This window comes from Solanum dulcamara, chromosome 7 (assembly GCF_947179165.1).
Source record: "Solanum dulcamara chromosome 7, daSolDulc1.2, whole genome shotgun sequence".
In the NCBI taxonomy this organism is placed as follows: domain Eukaryota; kingdom Viridiplantae; phylum Streptophyta; class Magnoliopsida; order Solanales; family Solanaceae; genus Solanum; species Solanum dulcamara.
The window spans coordinates 8,188,976-8,207,090 of NC_077243.1; the positions used below are offsets into that span (position 1 = coordinate 8,188,976).

An 18,115-nucleotide genomic window follows, 5' to 3' on the forward strand; every position below is an offset into this window, starting at 1 on the left:
AAAAAAATAGTTGAAAACGTACATAGGTTAGGTGAATAAGATTGATGAAAATAGATTAAAGCATTTTGCGGAAAGTCCAACATGCTGTCAGTTTTACTCACGGAGGATTTGTAAATGTGACTAATATTTGCTCTATCATCCGTGTGGCGTCCGCTTTGTAAATGACATAATACAAAAATCGTGTTATTCAGTTTGGCCTTATTTAATATTTATATTCATTAATTTTGAATATGTATAAATATATATTTAAATTTATATAGAGTTAATAACTAGACACATGTATCCTACAATATAAGTAGTTACGAACATCATTAATAGGAAAAAAAAAATATGAAAAAAACCCCAATAATTCTTTTGAATTTTAAAAAATTCAATTATTTGAACCATGAAAAAAATCCCAATAATTTACTTCATATGGACTAGAAAGACTCTTTTTATATATATAAGAGGATCTTCAATTAGGTGATGTAGCAGTTTCTGATATGAGAAAACACATTTTCCTTTTTTCCTCCTTTTAATCTTATTTTTCACTCTAATAACTTTTATTAAAAACCTGAAAAATTGTGTCTTTCCAATGAAAAAACGTCTGTTAACCATGCAACCGTTCGAATAGTAAGTGGGATTGCAACCGTTCGAACAGTCAGTGGGATTATATAAATAAATTCTTCACAAATATAAATGGTGCAATGTGAAAAAACAGAAAATGGCATAAAATTGACACACACTCATTGATGGCTTTAGCTTTGTTTCCTTATTCTCTCCTCATTCATACACCAAAGCATTTTGAAATTTGATTCAAATGAAAACTGAATCTTATCAGTCTACAATTTCTGGGCATCAAACTTTGGAAATGGATATAATCCGCCATGGTAGATCAGAGAACCAATATTCTACTACAAGTCCTTTTTTTGCAATATAGAACAAAAAGTGCAGTCACTACATACTACTTTCACTATATTTGTGTCAAAAATATCAACGGACAATGCTTTTTCATGCTGGAATAAAAAGTGTCACCGAGCATGGGAATGATACTTTTGACGAACAGAAGACATGTCAAACTCAAGGAGGGTATTTACTGACGAGTTTTCAGGGGTTGCAAAATGGACTTTCAGATTAGTACTTCTAATAGCCATTTAAAAGTGAAGTTTTAAAATTTTCTATTATCATGATACTATTTCTCTTTAATTTTATCCGAATTTTCTATACGATTTTCCAATAGTTGTCATAATAATAAAAATATAGCAGGAGCAAAAAAATAGAAAGCGAAATGTTAGGATTAAAACTGGCAATTATCACAATAGGTAATAGCGGTAACTTGGGTAGCCAAAATAATTGTATGATACATAATGATGACTATTCTCTCTTTTAAGTACTAGAGTATTTTTTCCATTGTACCTATCTTTTACCCTTTTCAATGATCCTTACTATTTTATTTCTACACAAATTCAATTTCAAAGCACTGTCATAGCTATATTACATATGAAACATATTTTATATTTACTTGTATATTCTTGTACGAATAAGACTTAAATCTTTGTTTGACCATTTTTCATATAATATACTAACGGAATTTACAAAGATAAAGTTTATCTAAGAGAGTTGCATCCGGCATCTTGGCCTAGATTTGTGATGATACGAACTTTTATACTATATTCTTAATCTACATTTTCTGGTCTTTTTCCACTCAATTTCTATTAAATTAAATATATTTCCTCTTCTTTTCAAGAGGAAAGTGAAACAATTATAATAATGGAAATAATGAATGCAATTTAAACTTCCACAGATAATTTTGTTGGATATGACTAATGCAATGGTAGGAGGAGCTATTCAAAGAAATAAGATAATTTGTTATTTATTAGCAGAAAATTATGAGGAAAAAAGAGGAATTGGTTTGGTTATTTAGTGGTCAGTGGGTGAACAAGTAGGAAAAAAGGGGTAAAAAGGAATAAACTAGAGTTAATTTCTTATACGGTCACTTAATTTTACTTTCTAACATAAAAGTCATTTAACTAATTATAATTATCTTAAATAGTTACTCAACTATTTTTATTTCGTCTATAAATCACTCAATGACTTTTTAAGATGATTACTATTATTTGAGTGATTTTTCTGATAACAAATAAAGTTGAGTGGCTTTCTTAAATAATTTTCATTAGTTGATTGACTTTTTTGTTACAAAATAAAGTTGAATAACTTTTTGAGATAATTATCATCGATTTAATAATTTTTATTTTATAAATAAAGTTAAATAACTTTTTAGGATAAAATTATTCATTTAGTGATCGCAGAAGAAATTTGCTCGAATAAACGATAAAGAAGGAAGAGGAACAAAGGGAAAAAAGAATCCAGGAAGGAGGGGAGAACAAGAAAAGAAAAAAAGAAAAGAGAACTAAAAACTTTGAAGACGGTAATTTGAAACTCATTATTTGACTCTCTAATTAAGGACACAAAAAAAATATATATTATTAAATATACAGGAGAGAAAAATCATTTATTCAACTTATGTTTGTCAAAATAAATATATTGTAACAATATAGATAATAAAAATAAACTAACCATTGCAAAAATTCTAAATCAAGTTAATGAATTTGTAAAAAGTGAAATTATGTAAACTAGGAGAAAATAGTGTTATGATGTGAAATTTTGCCTTTTAAAAAAATAATAAATGGTAAAATACTGCAAAATCTTTGTACTTTTTTTTTAAAAAATATTATACAGAAATACTATAACATCAAAATACAAAAAGAATTATATTCTAATCAATCTTAGAGAGGATTGCTCGAGTTTTGGTTGTAGGGGCTATTTCGAGATCGAATTTTTAAATGATATCTCTTTTTGATCATTTATTTGATCATTAAAAAGTGAATATAACCTTCAATTATAAAATCATAAAATTACTTATTTATCCGTCTTTTAATTTATTTGTATAATCGCAAAGTGCGGACATCTTTACTAGTAGTACTTAAAATTAACAACCTCCACAGGCAATAGTTTAAATATTATAAGTAAATTATTTTCGACCAGTCGTCATGCTTTTCGACCATTCACGTCGTCGTCATGCTTTTAATCCTTCAAACTATCAACAAATAAACTATACATCATTTGATCTTGCTACCATTCACAAAATATTGTTTTTGATTTAGTCTTAAATTTTTGGAGTTATTATTTTTAATAAATGTCAGTTATATTTCTTTTATATTATTTCTACTTGAATTCAGTATAATTAGGGGTGTGCAAAAATCGAACCGATCAATAAATCGAACCAAAAGAAATGCTATTGGGTTATTGGGCTCTTAATGATTTTATAAAAAAAATTATCGGGTTATCGATTCATTATTGGTTTTTAGTATTGGATTATTGGGTAAACCGAAAACTCATTAAGACAGTAGTGTTGTACTACTTTATTCTTCATAATTATTAAATATTAGTAATAATTTAACATTATAGTATGCTACAGTCTTCACGGTACTTCTACTTCACACTAGGTCGCTTTAGTCTTTATACAAAACCTAAAGATTAAAGAACTAAGATTGTTCAAGATTGTCTTATTTGATTGCTTGGTTTTAGTTTTAGTTTTATTTTGTAATTGTAGCCTTTACAAGTTCGTAAACGTATATAATTTGGTTAACATCAGAAATTCCATATTATGTTTTGGTTGTACCATGTAATTGTAGCCTTCGTACTACATATGCTTTTATTGATGCAATTTCTCATTATCTTTTTTGTTTCAATATATCAAAGCATTTACAGGTTTATCAAAAACTATTAGAGAAGTGTGAACTCATATATTTATTTTATGACCATTTTCTTATTGAGTAAATCGAAAATCGAATCGTTAACGACCAAAAATCGATAAATCAAAAATTGATAAAAAAATATCTTATTAATTTGTTATTGATTTAGCGTATTTAAAACCCAAAAATTAATATTCAAGTCCCATGTTCACAATTTTATGGCCGTGTTAGCTGTGCTAAATGCCAAAGCCGCCTATCCACTACTATGAATGGGTCATGCACAGAGTATTGACTTAAATTATTGAACTAAAATCTCGTGTACTTTGATTTAAATTATCACACAATTTAGAATTCCAAATATTAATTTGTTTCGCCGGAACTCCATTTATTTGCTTACCCAACTTGGAGACTTTGAATCATTACTCTAATTTACTTCATTCGGTTAAAAAAAACAAATGATGTTTTAGGTTTGGGCAAATGAATTAATTCACTTATTACTAAAAGTTAAAGAAGAATTTGACTAAAATATTTTTAATTATGATTTTCCCCCTTTTTTGATAAACATAATTATCATTAATTTGTAGATTGAATTAATAATGTGTGAATGGCTAATTTAGAAAAAGAATTAAATACAATTTTGATTTTATAACAATAACAACAATATATCCAGTAAAATTCCACTAAATGAAATCTGAGATATGAAATAAAGAGGTTATTTTCAAAAAATATTAAAAAACAATAAAGACAACATAACAATAACTATGAAAATCCACAAAGGAGAAACAACACAAACAAACAAAAAAGTACCCCCCTTTTAAAACCAATTTCAAAGGTTAAAACATTAATTATTTTTAACATCACTACCCCCCTTGCTTAGATATCGAAGAGGACGGCCAAAACACGTGCTTGCTATATGTATATATTTAACATCACCCCTGTCTTAGACACATTCAGAGTGAAAATTCAAAAAACCAAAACAAAAAAATGGGCACAGTAGCATCACCACACTTTGTCATATTTCCTTTCATGTCTCATGGTCACACCATCCCACTCCTTCACCTCGCCACCCTTTTACGCCACCGTTTCATCACCGTCACCATCTTCACCACCCCCGTTAACGCCCCCTCCATCCGCAATTTTCTACATGACGTATCCATCTCCGTTATCGAACTCCCTTTTCCTAAAAACGTACATGACATCCCTCCTAATATCGAAAATACGGAGAAGCTTCCTTCCATGTCCTATTTTTATCCATTCGCTAGAGCTACAAAGCTGATGCAGCCGCTCTTCGAGCAGGCTCTATCAGCTTTGCAACATCCGCCTACGTGTATTATATCTGATGCGTTTCTTGGATGGACTCAAGAATCGGCCCAAAAATTTGGTATCCCAAGGTACTTTTTTTTTGGTATGAGTGTTTTCGCAACGACCATGTATCAACTTATTGGTATAGAACGTCCTCATGCTGAACTATTTCACGAGAATTTTACGTTTTCAAGTTTCCCATGCTTGAAGCTCACAAGAAATGATTTTGAACCTCCATTTGGAGACCTTGAGCCAAAAGGTCTAGCCGTGGACTTTATGATAGAACAAGGTACGTATTTTTGCTGATCATAGTATATGATGTTTTAAAATTTTACGTGCTAATATACGTTTTGCGTATTCCAACATTCATACATCCTCAAATATATGTTGAAATTAGGTGATCCACTCTTAAAAATTTAAGGCATTAGAGAGAGATACACTCTTAAGGATCCTTATGTTCCAATTTTTATGTCATTATTTGACAAGGCATAGAGTCTCAATGTTTGACCAAAGACTTTAGAAGGAAAAAAAATATGTATTTTTGAGATTCAGAAGCTAAAATTAATAATTTCTCCTCACAAGGAATTTGGGATTTTGATCATCCACAAATTGTTGTTTCAATATGTGGAGCGTTTTGAAATGAATTAGCCAAACACAACTGAGCTTACTTCTCACAAAAACATTTTTCAAAATAAGTAAATATAAAAAGTTTGATCAAATGAGGTAGTGGACATTTATGTGACTATAATTTATATCACTGTGCATAAATTAAAATTTTTAAAATTAAATTGAAATATTGTAAGGTAACATTTCTTTTAAACCGACTTAAAAAAAAAATAGAAGTTTGAGACTGAATGAGGATATTTATGTTGAACAGCTATTTCCTTTACAAAGAGCCGTGGCATGATCACCAACAGCTTTTACGAAGTAGAACCAAGATTTGTAGACTATTTCAACCAACACCTCGGACCAAAATCATGGTGTGTAGGGCCTCTTTGCCTAGCTAAGCGGCCCATGACAGCAACACTCTCACAAACCGACGAAACATGGATTCAATGGCTCAATAATAAATTGACAGAAAAACAACCGGTTCTGTATGTAGCATTTGGTACTCAGGCAGAAGTTTCCGCCGAGCAAATACAAGAAATCGCAAAGGGACTTGAGTTATCCAACACATGTTTCTTATGGGTGACAAGACAAAAGGTGGTGGAGCATTTACAGGGGTTTGAAAACAGGGTAAAAAACAGAGCATTAATAGTGAAAGAATGGGTAGATCAGAATGAGGTGTTAAGTCACAAAAGCATCAAAGGGTTTTTGAGTCATTGTGGATGGAACTCTATTTTGGAAAGTATATGTGCTAAAGTCCCTATTTTGGCACTACCCTTTATGGCTGAGCAGCATTTAAATGCAAGAATGGTGACAGAGGAAATTGGGGTGGGATTGAGGATTATGCCGAGAAATGGATCAGTTAGGGGTTTAGTGGAAGGTGTAGAGGTTGAGAAAATGGTGAGAGAGTTAATGGAAGGTGAAAAGGGAGAAATGGTGAGGAAGAAAGTGAAGGATTTGGGAGAAAATGCAGAGGAAGCTATGAAAGAAGGTGGATCATCTTGGTCCACATTAGGCCTCCTTATTGATGATGCCTGCGCCGGAAAACTTTGAAATCCCAACTTACTACCTGGGGCGGAGCTAGAATTTAGAGTCTATGGATTATTAATTTGCTATTGAATATATATATTTAATAAATCTTCTAATACTAATACGACTATAAATTCGTACTTATTATTGTAGCTTCATGTTCTCCCCCTGTTGATGTTTAAAGCCTTTGTGCCTAATAATTAATAGCCGTTTGCTTTAATTTGATCATCTAATAAGAAGTTTGCAGTTTATCAATGTTGTATGTATGGTATAGTTGATTATTTATCAGTTGTACAAGATAGGTGGGGATTAAATCTCCCCCTTAGGGATTCTACCCTTCTCACCTTGATTGGTGCGAAGTGGAAGGTCAAAATCTTATGTTGTTAACTTAAGGGTTCTACCCTACTCACCTACATTTAAGTCGAGTTGAGCACTTATTTGAAAATTTCAAGGGAGACTTGAATACTGCCACAATACCACTTGACCAATCAGAAATGCTAAGCAGACAGAAAAAAATAGACACAGATCAGGAAACTGCAGGTAGACTTTTCAACGATTTAGCTCCTCGCCGATTTTTTCCCAATTTGAGCTACTAAATTTACTTTTTAATTTATTATCATTTACTTGGTCAAAGATTCAAAAATATGAAATATTTTCTTTTCGTCTTCTCTTTTTGGTTAGAGTTCTTTATTTTTTTCTAGTTTTTTATATTCTCATCAAACATTAGAGAAACAGCCATTTAATGCTTAGTGAAAACCGTTAGAACAAACTAATCAACGCATGATGCTAAATAATTTAAAAAGAATATTTGCAATTTGGATTTAAAAGAATCTGCATGATGCTAGTTTTTTTTGGGCTATAACTCAGAATTCCAAAGAATTTCGGAACGCAACCTAAGGGACGGCAAGGTGGAAATATTTACACAACCTTTATTTGGTTTCCAGTAGGAAAATATTCTCGCTTCCCAAACCCCACTCCTTTTAAACACATCATGACGATGACATTTTGCTAAGAACACAAGGAATTGGATTTAAGTTTGTGTGCCACAAGTCTCATACTGTCAACAAAAAGGGTGAAAGCTAAGTTTTATCAGTAAAATAAGGAGTACAAACATATGGAAACATCTGAACCCAGAATGGAAATAACGCGGTCCAATGTTGAGAAGAAACCGAATACATGTGCAAATGTAGCTCATTTCTTCTCAGTGTTGCTTTCCAATTCCTTTCTGAGCTGCAGAGAGAAGTCATCGTTCACATCATCATCATCCCAATCATCTTCCCATTGTTGGGTTACTTCTTTGCCTTCCTCTTTGTCCTCCCACTCTGAATTTTATTATATGAAAATCATGACCAGATGTTACACAAAAATTCAGTAGAAAAATAACAGCAAGTTGTCCTAGAGTCCTATCAGGATAACAGATTTTCCAACAAATACATCAACGGGAAAAGGAGAACATAGGACACTTTTAAAGAAATGAAACAAAAGGATTAAAAAAATAAAAATAAAACTCTATTCCACAATAGAGAAGCCCATAAAAAAGTTTAAACACCAAGGTTTTCAGGACTCAAGTGTGACCACAAAAATGCTACCAATATCTAAAAGATGTTACGGTCAACTTTACAAGGCATCTAACTGTTTATTCACAACATAAAGGATATGGGTAACATGGTTAAAGACTCTTTTAACTTAATAAGCTACTTGACTCTCAATTATATCCGTGGAAAATATGATATAGCATGCTGAAGTTTGTGAGGAACATTAATGACAGAAAAGAAAAAGAAAAAGGACCAGATCAGAAAGTGTATTAATTGTCAAGCTTCCACAGAGATAGGTCGTTAAGGAGAATGTTACCAAAGTTTTCATGCAAATCTTTCAGCAAAAACAGAGCAATATTAGTTGATCCATAATGACTAACATTTTTTCCCTTCCAGCTCCATTACCTCACTAGTTTTTTTTCTCATAGCAAACACAAGCATTTATCAATATATTGTTCAGCCAAAGGAATCTTAGAAACACTTGCAAGCAAATATACCACAGCACTAAAAATTCTTTACTTCATTAAGAAAAGAACACTTGCAAGCAATGACCCTCAGATAGCTTAAAGAAGAGACCCATCCATAGCATTTTAATAGGACAAAATAAAAATGAGCACATTAAAGGTGGAAATCAAACTCACAAATCATCAAGAAGGCCCCAAATCCATCTGTCTCTGGGGACCCCCTTCAACGTTAAACCTTAAAAGTCAGCTCCTCCAAACATTACTTAGATGGCAAGCTACTAAGATCATGTTAATTCATGTGGTGGCATAATATTTCTGATCCTTTCTGTATGTCTTTCCCATTAATGATAAAGGTTTACATAAGAGCTCCATGTGATAGAGCTCTGATAGGAAATGTGCAAGTTGCTCAAATTTACTTGAAAAATAAAGATATTATTACTTCTATTCGGTTTTATTTTAGCAACTTTCAATTTCAAGAATCAATAGAGTTGATATATATTTGATGGTACAATTCTCTCTGACATATACCATATGGTTCTTCTTTTTTTTTTTTTTGAGAAGAGGAGAAATAACATATGGTTCTTCTTTTCCAAAATAAGTTAATCAATAGAGAACAGAGACAGGGACTTGGTCAACACATGATCCTCATAAAGAAAATCAGGAAATAATTTATTGGAAAAGAGGGATCATTCTATTTTACTCTGAAATGAGCAAATATCTTGACCAGAGAGAAAATAAACAAGCAACTACATTATAAACTAGCATTACTTATTATTCTACAATAGTTGCAGGAAACTATGTCATAATGATCCTTCAAAAGCCTCCAGCAACACCCATGTTGACAACCAAGATTTGAATCTGGGTGAGCGACATGTACCGCAATTTAGTCACCTCACCTAGAGTCGGGGGCGGATCTATGTGCATCCGAGGGGGTGACATGCCACTCTGTGGTTTCGGTTGAAAATATGTATATACATGTATATTTGTATATATATTTATAAGAAAAGTATAAATATTAAACGTGGCACCTGTAACGACCCATTAGGTCATTTTGAGAACTACAGTTTTTTATTTCATAAAAGACTCATACCATAAATTGTTAATAGGTATTTAGATTATTCGATAACAACAGTTGTTTAGTAGAGGGCTAACTTTAAATAAAATTTAGTTGATGGGCTAAATTTATAATTTAATTAATACCCTATACTTTATACCATTTATTAAAATAGGTTATTTGGAGTTTGTCATTTTAATACCTAAGAATTGTAGAAAAGAAAGGAAAAGCATTGGTAAATTAGTTTGTTTGGCTTCGGTTCTCCGATTGAAGTAGGTTATGGTTTATTCTATATCATAGATAGACTCTTAATAGCGATTGATAGTCATTAAGTAATGTGTGAAGTTTATTATGCATTTAATTATTGTTGTTTGGATGGTTGGTATGTTGTTGTGATTAGTCTGAAATTTCAAGGCCGTGAAATCCATAATCTTGAACTTGCCATATCAAAAATAATGCATTAAATAAAGAAGGCTTGATGAAATGTTGTTAATGAAGTGGAATGTAATAATAAAGAATGATAAATTAATTATATTTGGATCGGGTGTCACGAGCCGACACGTTATATTTGGATCGGGTGTCACGTTCCGGCACGATATGTTTGGATCAGGTGTCACGTTTCGACACGGTATATTTGGATCGGATGTCACGTTCCAGCAAGGTATATTTAGATCGGGTGTCACGTTCCGGCACTGTAATATTAAAGAAAAACAAATTAAAATGACTTCATGTTACCCAATCTCCGATAACTCATTTCCCAAAAGAATGTGATGTGGAGGCTTGAGTCCTTATGTGCGATCTTAATATTGTTGATTGGTTATGTAATTGTTCATTGTGTTATAACTTGATCTTGATCTTGTTGGTTGTCACTTGTTAAGTGCTATGGTTGATTTTCCGCTATTACTTTATGCATATTGATTTCTATTTTGAATCGTCCGATGATACCTACTCAGTACATGTTGTCTTGTACTGACCCCTACTTGTATTTTTCTTGTTTTATTTTGTGGAGAGCAACGAGTGTTCTATAGACTTCGACTCGACCTCAGCTCTAGCCAGTGTCCAGCACATCAGGTTTCAGGGTGAGCTATTCCTTCTAGCTCGTGTTGGATTCTCTCGGGCATGGTATGATGTCCTTAGTTTGCGGACACATTAAGTTATTTATTTATTCTAGTGTTTGATATTTTCAGACATAGTATTTTAGAATTAGATGTTCTTGAAGTGATGACTTTCAGGTTTTGGGAAGGCGTATCCAATAGACTTTAGTGGTTTTATTGTCTCTTACTCTCATAAATTAAGCTTCCGCGTTATTGTCATATTTTATAAATTGGAGTTTGTATCGTTGGTTCTCCCACCTAGGAGGTTAAGAGTGGGTGCCACTCATGATCCATTTTGGTTCGTGACAGCACCCTTAGAAATAATGAGCATTGTGGTGCCAGTGGTTAAAGCTCAGGTTTACTACCGTAGGGATGCAAGTTCAAGCCTTGATGTGGTGTATATTTTCTTAAAACTTCTTTTTTTACCATACAAGACATCATTAGCGAATTTATCATAAAAAGAATTGTGAATAAGTATATTAGAACCCTAGACCTTTTGTAAGTAAAATCGTAACTAAACGAACAGAACAAGTCTAAATTCTGCATGCAAATTTGCTAATGAATATTAAGTATTTTCTTACTCTATGTTGGAGTTTTGGCGACAGGTTACCGTTCAAAATAATATGGCACCCAGAGATTCAAAATCCTATATCCACCTCTGCCTAGAGTATGTTGACTATAGCTATTGCTGACACACACTGGTGACTGAACATTTTGGTTTATTGCATTGATAGAAAGTTATATACTTTTACTTAACATATATGTGCATACACACACGCATAGACATATAAATGTACATCTAAAAAACTTCACTATTGTAGGAGACACATGTGAAATAAATCTTTAGTACTTAAAAAGAACTTATTTAACTTGCTATAATTCAAATTCACCTCAATTTAATTACTGAAATGTGTATGTATTATACTATATAGTTATTAGTCATACCTCTAAACTTGTAAGCCTGCGCTCCTACATCGATCCACATCTCTAAATCCTAAGATTAGGTAAAATGAATCTGACTGTAAGATGCATGCCCATAGATACCTAGACCAACATTCATGTAACATAGGCTGGCAAAAGCCCCACCATTTTACATGAGAAATGTAGCTATTCCTCCAAAAGACAAGTCTGGTATTTAAGTGGAAGAGGGTAGAAAGGCAGGTATAAGTTTACTATTCAGTAAGTCTAAATGAATACCGACTGTGTGCTTTCTCACTTGCTAGTTGGGTGAATAAATAAGTAGTAGAGGCTTGTATGTAGATAGGATAAACCATAATTGAGTAAAGTTATTGAATTGAAGATCTGACCCGGCCCGTGCCCAAGTCCAAGTACAAGTCATTTAGATATATAATTAAATATACATATATATGTACATTTACTCAAATTATTAGACTAAAAATAGATAAGCCTTGTAAGGCCTTAACGGCGGCAAGAAGCCACCGATGTGGGACTTTCTCCATATTACAGCTATATAACAAGTCCCATATCGGTGACTTGTAGCCATCCTTAAGGCCTTATAAGGCCAAGCCCATTAAGTCTAATAAATTGAGCAAGTGTAATATATATATATATATATATATCCAAATAACTTGGACTTGGGGCTTGGGCGTGGGCTAGGTCTTTAATTAAAGATTTCATTTTCGTAATTTATTTTGAATTGTTTTGTTTACTTGAAATAATCAAACAGAACAATTGCGTCTGTTTAGAAAATGAACGACTTTTCCTGAAAAGTCTCCTTGTCAGATTCTATCAATACGAAGACATCTATGAAGTAAAGTATTCGATTTGCATTATATGATTTCAGGCTTTGTTGTATCTTGATAGAGAATTGCTTGTAATCCCTAAAGTATATACAAGCAATAACTCTGGAAAGATAATAATCTTTTACGCCTCAAAGCATTAATTTCTATGATAATTATCTTTAATTTTCTAACAATTTTAAGCCAAATCACCGCATCCGACCTCTAGATCTTCAACTGTATCGGACACTCAAAATTGAATCCAAACAACTTAGATTTTATCTCAAGTCTCTTTGACATATCATATATGGTTCCTATCTTTCAAAATAAGTTACTCCCTCCATTCCATTTTATATGAGTTAGTTTGACTTAGCCCGAGGTTTAAAAAAGAAAGAAAAACTTTTGAAACTTGTGGTTTAAATTAAGTGATAAATATTTGTGTGGCTATAAATCATTTTATTAAGGGTAAAAAAGACATTTTAAAGTTAAAATATTACTAAATATGAAAATGTATCATTCTTTTTCGGACTGACTAAAAAAAAGTGAATCATATAAATTGGGGAAAAGGGAGTAATGAATAGAGATGGAGAATTAGTCAACATGACCCTTATAAAAAAATCAAGAAATAATCAGTAATCTATTGAAATGAGGGATCATTCCATTTTACTCTGGTCTAAGCAAAGATCTCAACAATGAGAATATAACCAAGCAACTACTTTATAAACTAGCATCACTTATTATTGTGCAACAGTTGCCAGCAACATGTCATGCTGATTTTTCAGAACCCTCCCAGAACATCTGTGTTAATCCAACAAGATTTGAGTGTGGGATAGCACCACAATTTGTCAACTCACCTAGTGTGTGGTGACTACATCTATCGCGGAGACGCACTGGTGGCTGGATTTTTGGATTTATAAATAATTACATATTTTTACTTGCTATATATGAACACACACATATATGTACATCTGAAAAACTTTAACATTGTATGAGATATACATATGAACTAAGTTTCCCTTAGAAAAGAAAAAGAAAGTCATTCAAGACCTTCCACCAACTCTCCTTACAGATCATTACTACTGTCTACCATAAGTCGGAACACAACTGCTTGAATATTTAGTATCTCTTTGTTTGGCTAGAAACATGAAGCAACGAATATTGACCAAGAGGAAAAGTATCTTGGTCAAAGTATCTAATGTGGGTTGACCAAACCCCACACGTATCCCGCACCCGCACCCGTCTGATGTATTTGATGTGGGTTGTCCATGGACTCTTGGTCAAAGTATCTGATGTGGATTGACCGAATTCCACACGTATCCCGCACCCACACCGTCTCGTGTCAACATGAGTGCGGCAGCAAAAATGAAGAATCCGCGCAACTTAGCATATGAAACAAAAACTTAGTACTTAAAAGAACTTATTTATACTTGTATAGTTCAAATTCATCTCAATTTTAATACTGCAATGTATATGTCTATTATACTATACATTTATTAGTCATAACTCAGCACCTGCACTCCAACATCGATCCATAGTCCCGTATCCTAATATTAGGTAAAAAGAATCCAACTTTTAGACGCATCTCCCTACACCAATGTCCATGACTCCATGTAACGGAGGCTGGGAAAAGAATGGAGAGAATTGTTTTCTTGGGGAATATTTATGTTTGTATAGAATATGGTGGGTCACCATATTATATAAGATTTGCAGTTATTCCTCAAGAAGACAAATCTGGTACTTAAGTGAAGAAGGGTATAGGAGCAGACTCATTATCCCCAAGCTCCGTAGGCTGCAGTTGGTCCAATAGGTTGGCTCCAGATGGAATCACTCGGTCATCAATATATAAATATGGAGGGCAATAAAAGTTAGCTATTGGCAATAAATGAATATCATGTGCCTTCTCACTTTCTAGTTGGATGAATAAACAAGTAGTGGAGGCTTGAACATAGATACAATAAACAAAAATTGAGTAAAGTATCATTCTTTGAGAATTATGTCTTGTGTCTACATCGCTAAATGTACCACAAGATCAAAATTAGTACGACACTTGTTTGGGACTGAGGCATAGTTTTTGTTGTTGTAGTAGTAAAGTTTATATGACAGCTAATCTAAGAACAGGCCGCCTTGATCAATGTGCTATTCATCAACTTTGTAAAATCAACAATACCAACCTAAGAAAATACTTGCACTCCTCTCCTCACTCCTTCCTATTCAAAAGAAGAATGTAAATGTTCAATTCCCAATAAACATGACCTAATTCACTAGGAAGGTTTGTAAGTCAAGATTTAGGGTAAAAGACTAGTAAGTAGCCAAGTGTTGTCACACTCTATGTGCGAGAGGTAGGGGTCATTTACTCCTTTAGTAGTCGTGCAATCTCTTATTCTTCAGTGTGTATTACTACGTGTTGCCTCATTTGCTTTGTATCTTGTTATTTTGTTGTCATATTATTCTTGCTTTAAAAATAATTTTTTTTGAACTAAGGATCTATCAGTAATCTCTATCCCACAAAAGTAGGGTAAGTTCTGCGTACATCCTACCCTAGACCAGCAAAGCCCACTTGTGGGATTACACTGGGTATGGGTGAACGAAATCACTAGGGCTGGAGACATTGGGATTTCATTTGACTTGCACATCTTATTCATATTTCTAGAAGGGAAAAACTGCACAAAATAACAAAGTTCTAATAAATTTGGTTTGACTGGAGATGGTATGAGATGGTTTAAACTTTAAACATTAAATATAACCTCTTATCAACAAAAGTTACACTAGACATTTTGAGATACCACAATTGAAAATAAATCACATGGAGCTCAAAAGCAACAGCAATAATACAGCCTTGGAAGCAGATAGCAAGGGATGTTCTACCTTATCTACAATTAAACTCTTTCGGGATTCAAAGTGCAGGTGACACCACATATTGGAGACTCTCAAATATTACCTTGTATTTGCAGAAATTCTAGCTTATATAATACAACTGATGCCTCTCTAGAATGTAAACATTAGAAGTGGTACTTCATTTAATTTTCTTCTATTTTTCACTCTTAGCAAGAAAGAAGAACCATGCTTACTCACCTTGATCAATTGCAAACTCCTCAAATTCGTCATCGTCTTCGAATAGATCCATCTTCACGTCTTCAGCCGCTGGCTTTGGTTGTTCAGTCGCCATTGTCAATTCCTACAAAAAGAAGAAAGACAATAAACTATAAACAAACAAATAACTTGGAAAAAGCATAATTGTGACTATAAAAGACGAAAATAAGAATGGTAAAACCCTAGCTTCGTTCGATGAAGAACAGAAGTGCATACACAAATTCTACCTGGAAATTGAAAAGTTACGGACAAAGAAGATCAAACTTGCAGAGATATGGAGAAATTTGATTGGAATCTGGATTTTTTGTAGTGAAACTTTATAGAAGCAACTGCGAGGTTTCTCTTGGGACTGGAGGCAACTACTAAACGGCGTCGTTAATCATGTGTGATGCTTCTGAAAAGCTCCTGCCTTCTTTTCACTTTATTCCCCCTATTGTTTGTTTATATGCATTTTGCCCCCTCCCCGCACCAAACTTTTGTTTTGATTTTGTTTTCTTACGTGAGTAAAGGGAAAGGTATAAATTCATCTTTTTACTTGCGGGGAAAATTCAAAAATATTCTTAACGTATTAAAAATGGTTTAAAAATATATTCATTTTATTTATTGAATCAAAAATGCTCTTAATCTATTATAAATGATTCAAATTTGTCCTCTTTCTACCTAAAAGTATGTTTATCAACTATTAAATACTATTTAATATGTCCGTATTTCATGCGATCTTAATATATTTTATCAATAAATATAATAGTTTTATAAGATCAAAATATTTTTTAAAATTCTTTTTAGCCTTCAAATTTGAATAAATTAAAACTCAACTTTTTAATTCATTTTTCTATTAGCATCTTAGTTATATATGTTTTTTCATTGTCTAACAATTTTAGTATTTTTAAACTACTGAAATTTTTGTATAAATTATGTTAACTGGAACTTTATTTACACTCAGAAAAAATTTCAACAAAAATTATCTTTTTATGGGCATACATGATGAAATTTCTCTTCTCTGTGACTAAGATGATATTTTTATACAACATACATTCGGGTTAATTCACACGTTAGTTCTTATATTTTGTTTAAAGCAAATACTTCTATTAGGTAAGATAAACAAGCAAGAATTTTTCAAAAAAAACAGACAAATAAAAAAACTAAATTGTCAAAGTATTGTTAAAAAAATTATTGACATATATAATTAGAATTAGTTGATTTTTGAGTCATTTCTAATATGTTAAGGAATTTTTTTATCTGATAAGTAGAGAAGGGCAAATTTGAACTATTTCTAATAGGTTAAAGACATTTTTGATCCAATAGGTGGAAGAAGGACATTTTTGAATCATTTCTAATACGTTAAGTGCATTTTTTACCCAACAGATGGAAAGAATGGCAAATTTGATCAAATAGGTGGAAGGGGACATTTCTGAACCATTTCTATTATGTTAAATTGTTAAGGGCATTTTTGAACCTTTTCTCCTTTTATTTATTCCGAAAAATTAATTACACTTTAAAATTATCATAAATATTTGTCACACACATTTATTATTCAAAAGTGAATTTATTTATCTCTAAATCTGACGTGGCAAAAAAATTAAAAATATATTTAAAAAGCGCGTTTGGAAAAAAATCAAATACAAAAAATAAATCAAATTTGAGGCGTTTATATTTTGATGGTGAAATATATAAATTTGGTACTTATATGGTATCAATGGTAGTGGTTCCATGGTGGTGTTCATTGAAGAAGTAGCAATTGAATGAGAGAATTGATTTTCGAAATTTGATATGACATTTGATGTTGCAGTGAGATGACATTGATGTGGCACGAGTGTAATATACCTGTCATTGTGAGAGTGGTGTTATATGTCTCAGGGAATAAATAAAATCACTTTTGAATACTAACAGTGTGTAATAGATTGTCATGATAGTTAAAGCGTGTAACTGACTTTTTGAGACAAGTTCAAAAATGAATATCGCCTACCATGATTAGATCACATCAACACATGTACATTCATGTCATAGATTGAAGATGTTAAAATTGAAAAATAATTGAATAAGGACATATTAATATAAAGTTGTGTGACTTTCTAAAATAATTATATAAATTCAGTGAATTTTATATTTGTTTAAAAGTTTCATGGTTGTTATAAAGAGGTATTGTTAAATATATATCCTAACATTTGTCTTTTAATTCTCATTTAGCTATTATAAATAAAAATACATAAAATTAGAAATTATATGAATATAAGAAAGACTAACATCAATAGTCTCTCCTTTTGAAGTTATGACTTATGACCATAATTGATGAACATTATTTAAATACAATCTTTTTTAGATCAATATTTGTATTTAATATTTATTATGTGCAAGAAAGTAATAATAACTATTATAAATATTTTTATTTTTATTTTATACATAATATATTTTTTATAAAAATATTATTACACAATATTTGAGAATGACTATTATAAAAAGGTAATTTT

At 32.0% G+C, this 18,115-nt stretch overlaps 2 protein-coding genes across 3 annotated transcripts; one reads left to right on the forward strand and one right to left on the reverse strand.

Annotated features, from left to right (window-relative positions):
- Positions 1–4,684: 4,684 nt before the first annotated feature.
- Positions 4,685–6,926, forward strand: LOC129895231 (UDP-glycosyltransferase 90A1-like). Its single transcript, XM_055970913.1, has 2 exons — positions 4,685–5,325; positions 5,914–6,926. The coding sequence occupies exons 1-2, from the start codon at positions 4,719–4,721 to the stop codon at positions 6,693–6,695; spliced, it is 1,389 nt and encodes a 462-aa protein (XP_055826888.1). The 5' UTR covers positions 4,685–4,718; the 3' UTR covers positions 6,696–6,926.
- A 748-nt stretch (positions 6,927–7,674) lies between these two features.
- Positions 7,675–16,073, reverse strand: LOC129895712 (protein DELETION OF SUV3 SUPPRESSOR 1(I)-like). Of its 2 annotated transcripts, none has more exons than XM_055971466.1 (3): positions 15,875–16,073; positions 15,630–15,732; positions 7,675–7,993 (listed from the first exon to the last, which is right to left on the reverse strand). In XM_055971466.1, the coding sequence occupies exons 2-3, from the start codon at positions 15,721–15,723 to the stop codon at positions 7,863–7,865; spliced, it is 225 nt and encodes a 74-aa protein (XP_055827441.1). In that variant the 5' UTR covers positions 15,724–15,732; positions 15,875–16,073; the 3' UTR covers positions 7,675–7,862. The 2 variants fall into 2 exon arrangements, with proteins under 2 accessions (XP_055827441.1, XP_055827440.1); XM_055971465.1 differs by having other exon boundaries at positions 15,916–16,072.
- Between the last annotated feature and the right edge of the window lie 2,042 nt (positions 16,074–18,115).